The 14,248-nt window shown below is 34.2% G+C and overlaps 1 protein-coding gene across 2 annotated transcripts in view; it reads right to left on the bottom strand.

Moving 5' to 3' along the window:
* KHDRBS2 (KH RNA binding domain containing, signal transduction associated 2) overlaps positions 1-14,248 on the bottom strand; it is a 536,095-nt gene that overhangs the window by 47,224 nt on the left and 474,623 nt on the right. For both annotated transcript variants that reach the window (XR_005056018.2, XM_036998403.2), the window contains exon 7: positions 1,353-1,435. Coding sequence is in view for 1 of the 2 variants with exons in the window: in XM_036998403.2 (XP_036854298.2) it covers positions 1,353-1,435 (83 nt within the window). In the remaining variant the exon portion in view is untranslated. The remainder of the gene's footprint in view (positions 1-1,352; positions 1,436-14,248) is intronic.

Genomic DNA, 14,248 nt, shown 5'->3' with positions numbered 1-14,248 from the left:
AAGTTATGATTAGCTTAAAGGTATCAGTTCACTCATCTTCTTCCTAATTGTTTATATTATTATCTCTAAAGAGAATTTCCTTTTACCCCTTTCACTGTGCTGTCCCTTGGGCCATGAAAAATGCATGGTTATGCAGTACATGTAGATTTCTTCTACTGCATAACGATCTTAAAGTTGTTTTTCCTCTTTGTCACCTCCTCTCCTCCACTTATTACTTAATAAAACATCCAAATCTTTTTGGCTATCCACAAACTTGATCAATAAATGGTCAATGCTGTATTCTGTATATTATAACATTTTACAGAAAAAAATTGAGGTGATTGATTTTTCTAAGAATGCATTTGTTCTATACCATTTTATTCTTAACTGCAAAATAAGTAGAAACCCAAAAAGCCTTCAGCGTGGACAAAGAAACTAATGTACATCCTTACAATGAAACATAACACAGTAATAAGAAGGAATTAAACATGGGTGCACATTAACATGAATAAATAAATATCAAGTGCATTACATCTAGTAAAGAAGCCAGACTGAAAAGGCTAAATATTGTATTGCTTCTACTTAGATGACATTCTAGAAAAGGCAAAACTGTAATGACAAAAAACTGTGTTTTCCAGGGCCTGGGCAGGGGAATTGTTATCTATAAAGTGCAAAAGGAAACATTTTGGACTGACTAAAATGCTCTATATCTTAATTTTGGTGGTGATTACATGATAGTTTGTATTATCCAAACTCATACAACTGTAACTTAAATGGGAAATTTTACTATATACATATATATAAAATACCACAAAAAACACGACTTTAAGAAAGTAAAAAATTCATTGAGATCTGAAATTTTGAGTCAATTTAAAGAGATATAATCCACAGTCACTTAGAGATCCATCAAGATAGGAATTGTTGATTCTATAACATGTTTTATGAATTTCCTTCTCTTCAGAGCATTAATAACATCTCCTTATCTTTTGTTTCACTAACGAAAATTACATTTTAAGAGGAAAAAGCTCCATTGTGTAAGAGTCTTGCTTTCACTGTTGTGGTGATGATGAATTCACTAAAATAATCTCTAAAAATAACAGTATTTTGTTAAATACAAGTCTGTTTAATTAGTTTATGGGGTATGATAAGCATCTAGTCTTAAGATAACACACTCTTTCATTATCAGCAATCATAAGGCTATTTATTATTTTACGTCTCACAGCCTAGTAAGCAACTCAATAATTGAAAAAGACAAAGGAGAAAAATCACTGCGAGAAACTCTCACATAATATAACTGATAACAGATACAAGAAACAAAACAGCAGGATTAGAAGGAATCCCGAGATGGGCGCTTTCGACAGGAAACGCCTTACCTTTGCGTCTGGGTGGTATAGCTGTCATCGTAGGTGTCATAGGTCTGCTCCTCATATTCACCCCCGTAGCTATCATCATACCCCTGAGGCAGAAAGTGGTAGAAAGACCTATTAGCAATCAGTTGGATTAACTTTGCTCTGATTTTGCTTAGTGAGATTTTATATACTTTAGTTTTTATGTTTGGTTAGTTTCTCTGCATCAGCTTTTACTAGATTAACAATTTCCACATAACTTTGAATAATATTTCATGGATCACATATTACCTTTTAATAATTAAACTCGGTGTATCATTAGAGTAGCAATACCTACTCTAGGGTTTGTTGAGAATTTTGAATGACACTAATGAAGACAATTTAAGAAATTAAAAATACTCTTTGGGGGGAAAATATTATGGGTAGATAAAAACAACTGTGAAAACCTAATGGTGGTGCTGACATATTTGTTACAACCTCAGTGGGAGATTTCTTTTTTCTTTCCCTAATAATAATCATAATAAATACAGAAACCATAACATTGAGGATCCTTAGAATATGGTCAACTTCCAGTAAAATAAAAAAGATGTGGTCTTTGCAAAAAGAGAAAAGTAAAGAAAAGAAGTAAGGGAAGGGAGAATAAAGAAGAAAGGGAGGCAGGAAAGAAGGGCATTGGGAAGGAGGGAGAAAGAAGTGAAATGAAAACCTTTTATTTTGTAGAGTATTCTATGGTTTTTAAATCTCATCAATAAAATAATGTTCTGTGCAGTTTCATTACCTGACGAAATTAATGCTGACAAAGCTCAGGCAGAGATGTCATTACCGAATCGTAAAGCAAGCTAGCAGCTGTGCGCCTCTGGGTTTACCCTCCGTATAACGCCGTTACTTCCATGTGAGGTTTTCTCAGCCTGACTTAAATTTCTTTTTCTTTCCCATTCATGATTTCCATGTCACCATATTTTTTCCTCTGTGGTATGGGGTGCTTTCTCCACTTGATCTTTTCAGTATGCTAACAGTACTTTAAAAAAATAATCTGCACATATTTTTATACCCTGAAATTAGCTTTAGAATATTAAAAAATTTTTTAATTCCATAGAAAATAAAAAAGGGCTCATGTCCAAAAAGCAGCAGTTCCTTATCTTGTCCTACTTCTAGTTCTCTTTTAGCCTTTTCACCTGTTATTTTAGTGTTAAAGTTTTTGTTATGAAGTAATATAGTTAAATTAATGCTGCTTGATTTATGAATTTTGATCGTTTTCTACTTACTAGCCATTCAGGTTGTTAAGGATTTAGTTCTATTACAGACTCCTCTCTGTATCTTTCTCTAAACTTGTTTTCCTAATATAGTCCCATAATCTCATCCTAATTTTTGTTAGTCAGTATCTACATTATTATTAAGTAATGATAAATAATTATTACTCACTAATGATCCAAATAGGTTAATACAATTCTGTTTTTATTCTCCTAAATTTAGTAATTGCTCGTTCTTCTTTTTAGTTTCTTGGTTTTCTATATATTTAGAATTACTCATCTTCACTTGTCACAGTAGTTACAGTAAACTAGCAATAATATTTCTAAATATTCAAAAACTTCATATAATCAATTATTTCCTTGTGTTACACAGAAACCACCTCCTGCCAGACCAGATCACTGCCCAGCCTGACGGGTCCAGACTGACGGGGCTAAAGGCAGAGACGTTTTCCGAAGCCTCCCCCACACCACCGTTTGTGTTGAATTCACTTTCACCGAGTTTCCTTTCCTGCTGGCTCTCTTTTCTCCCTGAAACCTCTCTTTCAATAACCTCTACTAAGAGGTATATTGGAGAGAATAATTACATTCTTTCTCCCTCTCTTTTTCTCTCCTTTTAGTTTTATACTTCCTCCTTTTTGTTTCTGTTTTTTGGGTGAAAAGATTTAATTATACAGAAAAGTTAAAATAATAGTACAATGAACACTCATCTGCTTATCTAGGTATGCCAATTGTTGACATTTTTGTCCCATTTGTATCTCACTTTCTATGTACATTTTTCTCTAAACCATTTGCAAGCCCATTCCAGAAAGCTGATACTTCATCCCTAAGGACTTCAGCTTGCATCTCCTGAATATAAGGATATTCTACACAAATTCAATACTGTTACATCAGCAACAATAAAAACCTCACAATAATTCCATAATATCATTTACTGTGAAGTTCATAGTAAAATGTCTGCAACTGTCAAAAGCATACCTTTTACAGTACCTTTTAAAAGGTCAAACCCAAGCAGGGTTTGTGAATTGCATTTGGTCATTATATCTGCTTAATTTTTTTGCAGAATACAATCCTCCAGCCTTTACTGCTTACAGTCACACTGCCTTTTGGAGTAGTCTAGATCAGTTGTCTTATAAACTGTCCCACATTTTGAATCTGTCTGATTATTCTCATAGTTATATTCTGATTCAGTATTTTTTGAAAGAATACTGCATCTGTGATACTCTGTTGAACATGTAGCTGACCGTAAACTTTTAAGTTCTAGTCCCACACTGGATTGATTTACTGAGTACAGAAGTTTAGGCTGCAAAATGATTTTCAATCAGAATTTTTAAGGTTTGATTCAATGTTTTCTACCACTATATGCTGGTGCTGAAAATTCCTGCTACTTGTATGTGACCTAGTTTTGTTTTCACTTTTTTTTTCCTTTTCTGGATGCTTTTGCAAATTTTATCTCTGGTGTTTTGAAATTTCACAATGCTGTGCCTATGTCTGTGTTTCTTTTCATTCACTCTGCTTAGGTGCTCCATGAGCTCTTTCAATCTGGAAGTTTGTATCTTCCGTTCCTGGGAAATGTCACCGTGCTTCTTTCTTTCTAGAACTCTTACTAGTGAGATATCAGATCTTCTAGATTGGTGCATTAATTTTATCTTTTTGTCCTATGTGGTAACTATTATTATTAATATTATTATTTTACTTAATGGAATAATTTTATAATTTCATCTTCCCACCCTTCTATAAAGTATTCAACTTTGGTTACAAACCTACACCACCCCTCACCCCCCAACAAAACACACACATTAACCACTATTTAGATGTAGACAGAAGGTTCACAGGTGAAGTTTAAGCATTCTATTCTCAGCCCAAGGCTTCATCTCCGGTCGGTGGAACACGAGTTAACATCACAGCTGGAATTTCCCATAGCGGAAACACGCAGAGCCTGCCTTAATAGGCCTATTAATTTTTCCACTTAAGGAGGTCATTTTGATTTAAATACTCTTTTCTTGAACAATGATTTCTGCACCAATTTGGGGTTTTCAAATCTAAATGATATTGGCTGTATACATAAGCTTAAAATAATAGTAATTCACCGGACTTTATGTCAACCACCGAAAAGACCTATTATCCAGGCATTAGAGATATAAGAACAAGACATAATTCTTGTCTTTGAGAGGTTCTCAGCCTGTGGTATTGTGATAAATGTTTAACAGAAGCCTCTCCAAGAAAAAATCATATGCATGTTTGTATAGTGTGTGTGTGTGCATACACGTAATTTCCTTATACGTTTTACTGATAGAAAGCACACAATTTACAAATAAAAATAAAATATATATACATTTTCAAAATGTGTAAATTTAATTTATACTTAAAATCTTACATATATATACATATATATGTATATATTTTCAAGATCAATGCTTTTTTTTATTTTGCTTTCTTGACACTAGAATCTAGGCACAGTGTCCCAAGAGTAGCTCTAGTTCCTTGAAAAAATTATCTCTGATGATCTGCATAACATACACCCATTTTAGAAAATTTTTCAAATGGAGAAAAGTAGGAAAAAATAGTATAAAATCACTCACAAACCCATTACCCGGAAGTAGTACTCATTAATACTTTAGTGTGTTTTCTTCTTGTCCTTTTTCTACTAATATATACAGAAACATGGAAATTACATATATTTTACTTGATGCTATGATACTGTATATGAGGCAATAATGCATAGTGGTTAACACTGTCAGATAATTTAGGTTTGAATTCTGGCTCCTACACTTTCTTTTTTTTTTTAATTGAAGTATCTTTGATATATAATTTTATATTGGTTTCAAATATACAACACAGTGGTTCAGCAGTTACCCCTACCATTAAATCCTCACCTCCACTAGTATGGTTACTATCTGTAAACATAGTAGGATGTTACAAAATCATTGACTATAATTTTCATGCTGTATTACTATCCCTGTGGCCAATTTATATTATGATTGGGAATTTCTGTGCCTGTTTATCTCCTTTACCCTCCCCACTGAATTATTCCAACACCCCCCATGGTAACTACTAGTCGTTTCTCAGTATCTATGAGTGTACTGCGGATAAATCTTATATTTAATTTATAGTAAAAATAAAATTTATAGCACACAATTTACAGATAAAATATATCATTGATTTTAAATTTTAAACACATACAACTTCAGTGTACTTCATATCTCTTGCAAAACCCATTATCAGCTTTTAAAAAACTATTGTTACAATATCACAACAAATTACAGCACAGATAAATACTTGATTACCATTTAATTCAGCAAAAAAGATAACCCTGTATTAATGAATATGTATAATTCTGATATGAATGTCATTTGAAATTTTCATTCATGTTGGCAAATAAAATAAAAGAGGCATCTTAGATATGTATGTTGGAACTTTACTCCTTTGACAGTGATGTGAGCAACTCTGTTCTGAACTGGACAATCATTTTAACATACTAGAATATATATTTAATTTTGTGTTCTAGTCACGTTGTAAAGGGTATAGACAATGCATGTTTAAGTTAAATCTGCATTAATACTTTCTCCCTAGTTTATTTAATTTTACATAATCAATGTCACAAAAGATCAGATCCTGGTTTTTAGCATTTGCCAGTATCTGTGGTGTAAATATTCTTACCATGGCTGATTTCAAGCTACCAGTATGACATCCTTAAAAACAGATTTGTGAAGAGATAAACAGTAGCACGCTATTATAATTATTTCTACCATAGAGATACAAAGGACATAAATAACCTAGAACAGATTGTAATAAAATAATTAATTATATAATAATGAGTTTTAAATATCAACTATCTTTGTCTTTAATATAATTTATTGAATTTTAAGTTTATATAATTTAATTTTTAATAATGATTGTGTTTAAAAACCAATTCAAAGAACGCCTAAAAATCTTACAAAGGATCTCATGAACCAGAACAATTCAGCTCTTGGCCTACTAGAGGTCCAACAAATGTATGAACTATTGAAATACCAGAGTGGAAAGTGTTTCAACAGAGTAATAGGTGCTATGGGAGCATATTGGAAGGAATGCCTAAATCTGTCTTAGGGTTTGCGGGAGAATTTTTCAGGAAAGGTCTTATTTGAGATGGTTATTTGTGGATAAATACATATTTATCCACAGGTGGCAAATGGGTAGCATGAGACCATTCTAATATCCAAGAACATCAAACGTGAATGTATGGCAACGTGAAAGAAGGCACTGTGTTTGGTGAACTGCAAGTGGTTGGATTTAACTAAAGCATGAAATGCAGAAGAAATGGGGGCAGTTGGGCTAAAGAAGTAGATAGGAGTCAGGTCTGAAGTGCATCTTAGGACACGGTAAGGAGTTCATCTATAATCCTGTAGGTAAGGAAGCCATGGAAAAGTTTCTCGCAATGGAATAACAAAATATAGATTTGCGTTTTGTAACTTCCTTTTGATTCTTAAAAAAAAAATTTAAACTTTTGGGACTAGGCTTTATTTTTCCCTCTACTTTCTTGAACATATGATCATAGCTACCATTGTAAAACACAGAATGACAACTCCAACATCTGAATCATTGGTGGGTTTACTTTTCCCTCTTGGTTTTTGTGGGGTTGATACTGTTTATAACATGCCTTGAAGTTTTTCACTGAACTCTCAATATTGTTTAGGGAAACCTGTGAAGGTTTTGGCTAATGGCATTTTCTTCCAAAGAGGATTAAGAGTTCTCCTGGAAGAAAGAATAGAAGATAACCTGATGCCATGGAGAGATGGTTTTAGGCAATCAGATAAAGGGACTTGAGGCTTATCCAGTCTAAGCTAAAGATCTGGAAGTCATCAACAGAGAGATGACAGATGAACAGCCATTGTTCAGTGTTTACTGAGGAGAGAAGCTTAGGGACACCATGCTCAACATAGCACAGTGTTATAAGCCCCACTTCCTCTCTTTAATTGGTCTTTATTGCACTAGGAAATGAAGGTACAAGCATTAGCTGTAATAAATTGCTAGCCTTTGAACAATGCAGGGGACAGGGGTACCAACCCCTGCAAGTCAAAAATCCATTTTACTCCCCAAAACTTAGCTACTAATAGCCTCCTATTTACCAGAAGCCCACTGATACCACAGTTCATTAACACACACTGTGTATGTTATATGTATTACATATATGTATTCTTACAATAAAGTAAACTAAAGAAAGAAAATTTTTTTGAATTATTGCAGATGTCCAAAATTTTTTCCAATATTTTATTGAAAAAAATCTGCATGTAAGTGGACCTGCAAAATTTAAATCAGAGTTGTTGAAGGATCCAGTGTATCATGATGATTTTTACAAGATGACTCCAGTCTAAAAGGGAAATCAGTCCTGAGTTTATAAAAAGATGTTAGTTCTTGAAGCGCCTGTTGTAAAATCCCCATCCAATGTAGTTTCTTAACATTGATCTGTGAGCATCTCTGGCTATACTGTATCATGTGTACATTATTGCCGCACAGACACCAAATCAAAAGTTTTGACAAAAATGGGAACATAGACAATATACATATTAAATTTCCTCTAGATATAGAGTTTTTTCTAATCAGCTCTCATTTATAGAGCTTTTGAAGATTTCTTGTAACTCAGAAAAGGGAATAGCCATACAAAATAGTTTTGAATATCTCTCACCACATACTTTGGAAAATATATATGTTTCCAAAATATTATATTATGTTACTGACAGTTTGTCTAATGGTAGTTGTAATGAATTTACCTATTTAAAAAGTTAAGTTGCATCGCATGAAATTGTCATTTTATAGGTCAAAAATGGTCAAATGTTGGCAATTTGCTATAGTTCAACCTAATACTAATATTAGAAACTATAAAACTGACATGGTTTTTATCAACGGGAGAGAAGCAAAAATGTCTTGTGATGCTAGTAAGTTAGTGTGGCTTCCAGAAGAAGCTCATTTGGCAATTTAAATGATATGAAATGTCATCCTGACTCTACTATATACCCACACTTTCTTAGAAGGCTTTTAAATTTAATAGGCATTGGTGACAGATTTTGCATTTGGTCATTATTCTCATTTTTGGTTTTATTTTCTGTTAAAGGTCAGTGGATATTAAAAGGAAATAATGTGGAATTTTCGAATACAATTGAGAGAAAAAGAAAATAAAGTCAAGCATACAATCAAGAAACATAAAATATTCCAAAATTAAGTAATTTAATTGTGAGGGTCAAGATCATAAATTCGGCACTAAGCAATAAAATACTAGGTACAGAAGCAATTTGCAAATGCTGCCCTTTAATGTTATTGAATGTAACTAACAGGTCAGATAGGAACTTGACATTTGGCGTTCTTTATGAAGTGTGGTTCATTCTTATAAACACATTTCTTTTCTAACTTAGTCAAACCATGAAATGTATATAGCATGTCCACTGCATATATGAACTCCTGTTACTACAAAAGCACTTAATGTTATTAATTCAAATTTAAAAAAATCATGAAATACTATTAAAATAAAAACTAAACATGAAATGCCAATGTTTTAATAGTCAGTGTTCCCTCAGGATATAAATGATCCATGCTTATTATATCTGCTTAATCATGGATTTTTTTGTACTTTCTCAAGTTTCAGTTCTTAAAAGTTTTATTTTTATGTGAATATCTCCCTATATTTTTATCATACATTCCCTGTTTGATGCTTGTATAGTTGAGTTTCTTATAAAATAGAAAGGATTTTAATAGCGCTATCCACCTTGTAGGCATCATTACTGCTCCAGAAGAGAGCCGAGGTATAGGTCTCTAAAACCTTCTAACTCACTCAATGGAAAAACAAACAGATAAAGATGGTAAATGCTGTTATGACCAAGAAAGGATCAAGTTTGAGCAATCAACTCATTTTCACTCAGAAGTACCAGAAAGCTAAAGATGAATAGAAGAGTATTGTTATATCTTAATATATTTTGGATCATAGAAATCCAGTGGGTTGGTCACAGAAGGGGAGAGTGTTCTTTTTTGGTTTTAAAGTTTGTTTTTACCTCTAATAATCTATATAGTGCCTTGAGGCTGCTGTTCTGTCTTTTATTTTGCTATTTTAGGCTATAAGAAACCAACGCCTAAAAAGCTGCTAAAAATATGGTAGCTGATCTGATTCAAATGATCTGGTTTAACCTGTATGGCAGGGGATTAAAAAAAATAAACCAATAACAAAACCGGAATCTAAAACCCCTCCCCTATGGTAACCACTAGGCTTCTCAGGGTCTGTGAGGCTACTGATGCTCTGTTCATTTTGTTTTGCTTTGTTTTTATATTCCGCAAATAAGTGAAATCATACACGTTTGTCTTTCTTGCCTGGATTATTTCACTGAGCAGTTTTGGTCATTTAAACAAGGATTTTATAGCTGGTAACACAGATTATGACGGCATGATGTATCTATTTAACTTTTAAAAATAAATAATTTAAAATTAAAATGTAGTATTTTAAATATTTCTTCCCCCAAAGCATTTGAGTTCTGATCTTTAGTAGTATTTTTTCAACTACAAGCAATTTAAGAATTTTACTTTACATTCATAAATAAAGCAATTTTGGTACTTTTTATGCAACTATCTCTTTCTACTAAGTTATTCATCATGCAAATGCATATCAAAATGAAATAGTTTCATATAAACCAGGTAAGTAATCTTCGTTTTTATGGTGATTTTTTTCCCCTGTTACATGGTACCATAAAAACAGAAATTATTATCCTGAAAGGCAGTTCTAATACCTTTGCTATTCCTATGATTAGAACTATATTAAGGTATGACAATGACCTTTTATTCATCTTTAACCTTATGATACTTGGAAGTGAAAGACATGAGTTGTTTTCTAAAACGTGATCCTGTTCTTAGTTGTGACACCATTCACAGTTTTATTTTTCTCGTATGTTTTCTGTTTCAGCAGTGCTTATTTTCACGTAGAAAAAAATGTGAATATTCAACTTAATGAAATTATTAATAATAAAGTATTTATTTTGACAGTTGGAATAGGGAGGGGCCTTTGCTGAATTAGGTTTAATTCTGATCACTAATATTCTACATTTTCAACTACTCTGCACTCCTCTGGTCAGGAGTTCATTTTTTTATTTCTGTTTCTGTTTTGTTTTGCTTAAAGAGGGCTCAGGATCTCCTTGGGGCTGGTGACCCCGGGCTGTCTTGGAGGCGGGCTGAGCAACCAGGAGCCCTTCATCTTCACTGCAACCAAACTAGTTGTATGTGAAGCTTCAGTCTAAAAATGTTTCAGATAATGGTGTAGCACATTCTGTTTCATTAAACATTTTCACATGTTCAATGGTAACTACCAGATGCAGCCATTTGTCTAAAAATGTCAGTTCGTCATAGAGAGACTCAAATTTCTATCCAAGGATCAAAAAAAAAATTGTTACATTACCCTATTAACTCTTCATTTTTCTCTGTGATGATTAATTTCTTTCCAAATGTAACATTGTGTTGGCTTATAATGTGAGAATTCCTCCTGTATGTCGTACTCGGAGACTTCATAAATACTGGTTCTGTACTGTTCAGCAGATCTTTCTGTGATGATGGAAGTATTCTATGCTCTGTGCTTCCCCCTATGGTCGTCACTAGTCAGCCGTAACTACTGAGCACATAAATGTGGCTACTGTGAGTGAGGAACTGAATTTTAAATGTTATTTAAATTTTAATTAATTTAATTTTAAATTTAAGTAGCCATATGTGGCTACTTGCTACCACATTGGACCCTGAAGCTGTAGTGAAAAAATAGATATGAAATATAGAGCTGCCCAGAAACTTACTAATTTCTGTTTTCACTTTCAGTTCAAACTTAACCATAAAGGGATAAAAGCCAAAGGACTTAGATTTTATAAATGATAACAACTTGAAAGCAATAAAAACAAAAAAAACATGTCTTTTGAATCTGCCATCCACTCCCTCTTCAACTTCTCCTGTCTCATTGCAGAATTACCTTTGACTTTTTTTGTGATTTTGAGTGATTTTACTTTCCAGTGGATGAGATGGACTGGGAACTTAGAGGGCATTTTCTATAGACTTAACTTCTTTGGGAGTATTCAAAAATGAAATGAAAAAACCATTAATGACATATTTATCTGTAATGGTTCTGAGAACATTTCAATATGTAAATATCCAAAGAACAGCAAAGAGCAATGAACTTGGGGAAAATGCAAAACGTTTTCTGACTCTGTGCTTAGCCTTTCTTATAATCATTTTAAAGACTCCACAAAAGAGAGAAAAAAATAGACCCATATGTCTGAATCTTTGATGATTTAAAGACTGCTATTTTAAAGCAGAATTTTATGTTGTCAGTTCTATCATATTCCTTATTTCTTTAGAAACTTGTAGAATGACCTTTGGGTTTTATGCTTGAGGCTTTCAACACCAAATTGATGATAAGTTATTTTAAGCATGTATAAGATTACTGTGTGGAAGAGGGTAGAAGACACTAGAAACACTTCATGTGTGATATTATCCATTATTTTAGAGAACAACAACAAAATGACATTCTTGGCCCAAAGAGGATCTTAAATACAGGAAGAAGAACACAGGAAGTGAAAAGAGCATCCGAAGAGATGAAAGGTCATTTTAACGTCTGTGATACGCTCAAATCTGAGGCCTAGAAATAAAGGGTTAACTTCTGTTTCGATGGCAAATGCTAACAGAACTGAAAGCAGCAGATTGACGGTGGTGAGGCTTATGTAAGAATTGGTCTTAGAGAGAACAGGGGGAAAAGTAAGCCGGTGAACGGGGTTCAGGCCCTTTCTGGGTGGATTTCTGTTCAACCTCTTAAAGCTGCTTCTGGCCACGCAGCACATAGTGGGCTTCGTCTTTCTGAATGTCCACTTTTCTTGCTATACTTGCTATACATTCTTGGCTCTTGACTCTCACGCGCAGGCAGGTAGGTAGCTACCCCCGTCCGACTACCTGATTCGCCTTCCGTGCTCTGCTCACTGTCTCTACCCCGCTTCTCGGGACAGCAAGTGTGCCAGGACCATGGCATTTCCCGAGTCTATGTCTCCTTTCCATTTCTCTTTCTCATAGATTCCTTGTTTAGCAGGGAGTAAAATAAAACAATAACTGCCTCTCCTCATTTGTGACCAAAAGAAGAAAAAAGAAAGAAAAGAACCCTAGTTCTTTATTAGGAAGCAGTAAATCATCACAGGGATAGTCAAATTTGACAAATGTTCTAGTTCTTTCCAGTTCTGATTTTACCTTGAGTGGCCTTGTATATAAATGGTGTTATGATCTGTCTATATGAAGAACAAAGTAAACAATGATAGTAATTTTGTCATTGCTATTATTACCACAGCCAAGAATATACAAATATAAAATTTTATATTACAATATATCATAGTAGTATAGTAAAGTAATTTGGAGTGACATATTCTGGGTGCTATACACTTTAGACAGATTATTCTACTTATTGTTAGGAGGCTGCTACTTTATCATCCCCATTTTACAACTGAATATACTATTGTATTACTTCTAAAGTAAAATCCTAGCTACCTAAAGGACACAAGGCTCAACTTCTGAAGTTCTTGAATAACCCTGCATTTTCCACTATGTATGTTTTCAAAACTTATATTCTGTTTTCTAAGTGTTGTAATTATAAATAGCTTCTACACATTGATCCCTACATAAGGGATATTGGGTGTGCACTTTCAGTCACCTGAGCTCCAGGGAGCTGGGGATAACCCATCTGTCAGTAGGGTCTATTTATGGCAGAAACAGTATGAATTTGGTATGAAATAAACTTATCAGGGGGTCATTCACAGCAGGGTCTGTCCAATGGCAGGAGCTCAGAACATTATATTGGACACAGAGAAGGAAAAGATGCTCAGAGAAGAGAGGGCAGGGCCATCAGCTAAATGACACAAGGCTGTTCATGATGGACGACATCAAATTTTGGTCAATAAATATAATACCTGAATGCTGAGTAAGTGCTGAATGCCCCTTGGAAAAGCTGCAGGAGCTGCTAATTCAATTCTAGGGATTGACCAAATTGGCAAACTCTGACAGAGGAACCCGGTGGCAGAAGGACCTTGTGGAAGGGTATTAGTTTGCTAAAGCTGCCATAACAAAATACCACAGACTAGGTGGTTTAAACAATAGAAAGTAATTTTCTTACAGTTCTGGAGGCTAGATGTCCAAGCTCAGCAGGTTTGGTTTTTACTGAAGTTTCTGTCCTTGGCTTGTACGGCTACCTTCTCATTGTGTCTTCCTCACGTGGTCTTTGCCCTGTGTGTACATACTCTTGTATACTTGCCTCATGTCTCTCTGGGTCCTAGTTCCCTCTTCTTATAAGGATGGCAGTCATACTGGATTAAGGCATAACCTATTAATCCCCTTTTAAATTAATTACCTTTTGCATGGCTCTGTCTTCAGATACAGTCAGATTCTAAGCAACTGGGCATTAGGGCTTCAACATAAGAATCTGGGAGGATGGGGATACAATTCAGGCCATAATAGGAAGTAAACACCAGACATCACAGGAGAGGGTGGAAAGGCCCCAAAACATCAAGAGTCTAGGGATGGAGTTTTGGCCACGTCTAGTCAGAGAGTAGAGAAGCCAGAGTACTCAGAGATTAGAGACTCCCACTCAGTGCATTAATAGCACTTAGGTTGTTCTGCAAGGATTGCTTTTCCCATGTTATAGGTGAA

Source organism: Manis javanica, chromosome 16 (genome assembly GCF_040802235.1).
Source record: "Manis javanica isolate MJ-LG chromosome 16, MJ_LKY, whole genome shotgun sequence".
NCBI classification, from domain to species: Eukaryota; Metazoa; Chordata; class Mammalia; order Pholidota; family Manidae; genus Manis; species Manis javanica.
The sequence above is the reverse complement of the archived record's forward strand: the minus strand, read 5'-3'. Positions and strand labels throughout refer to the sequence as shown.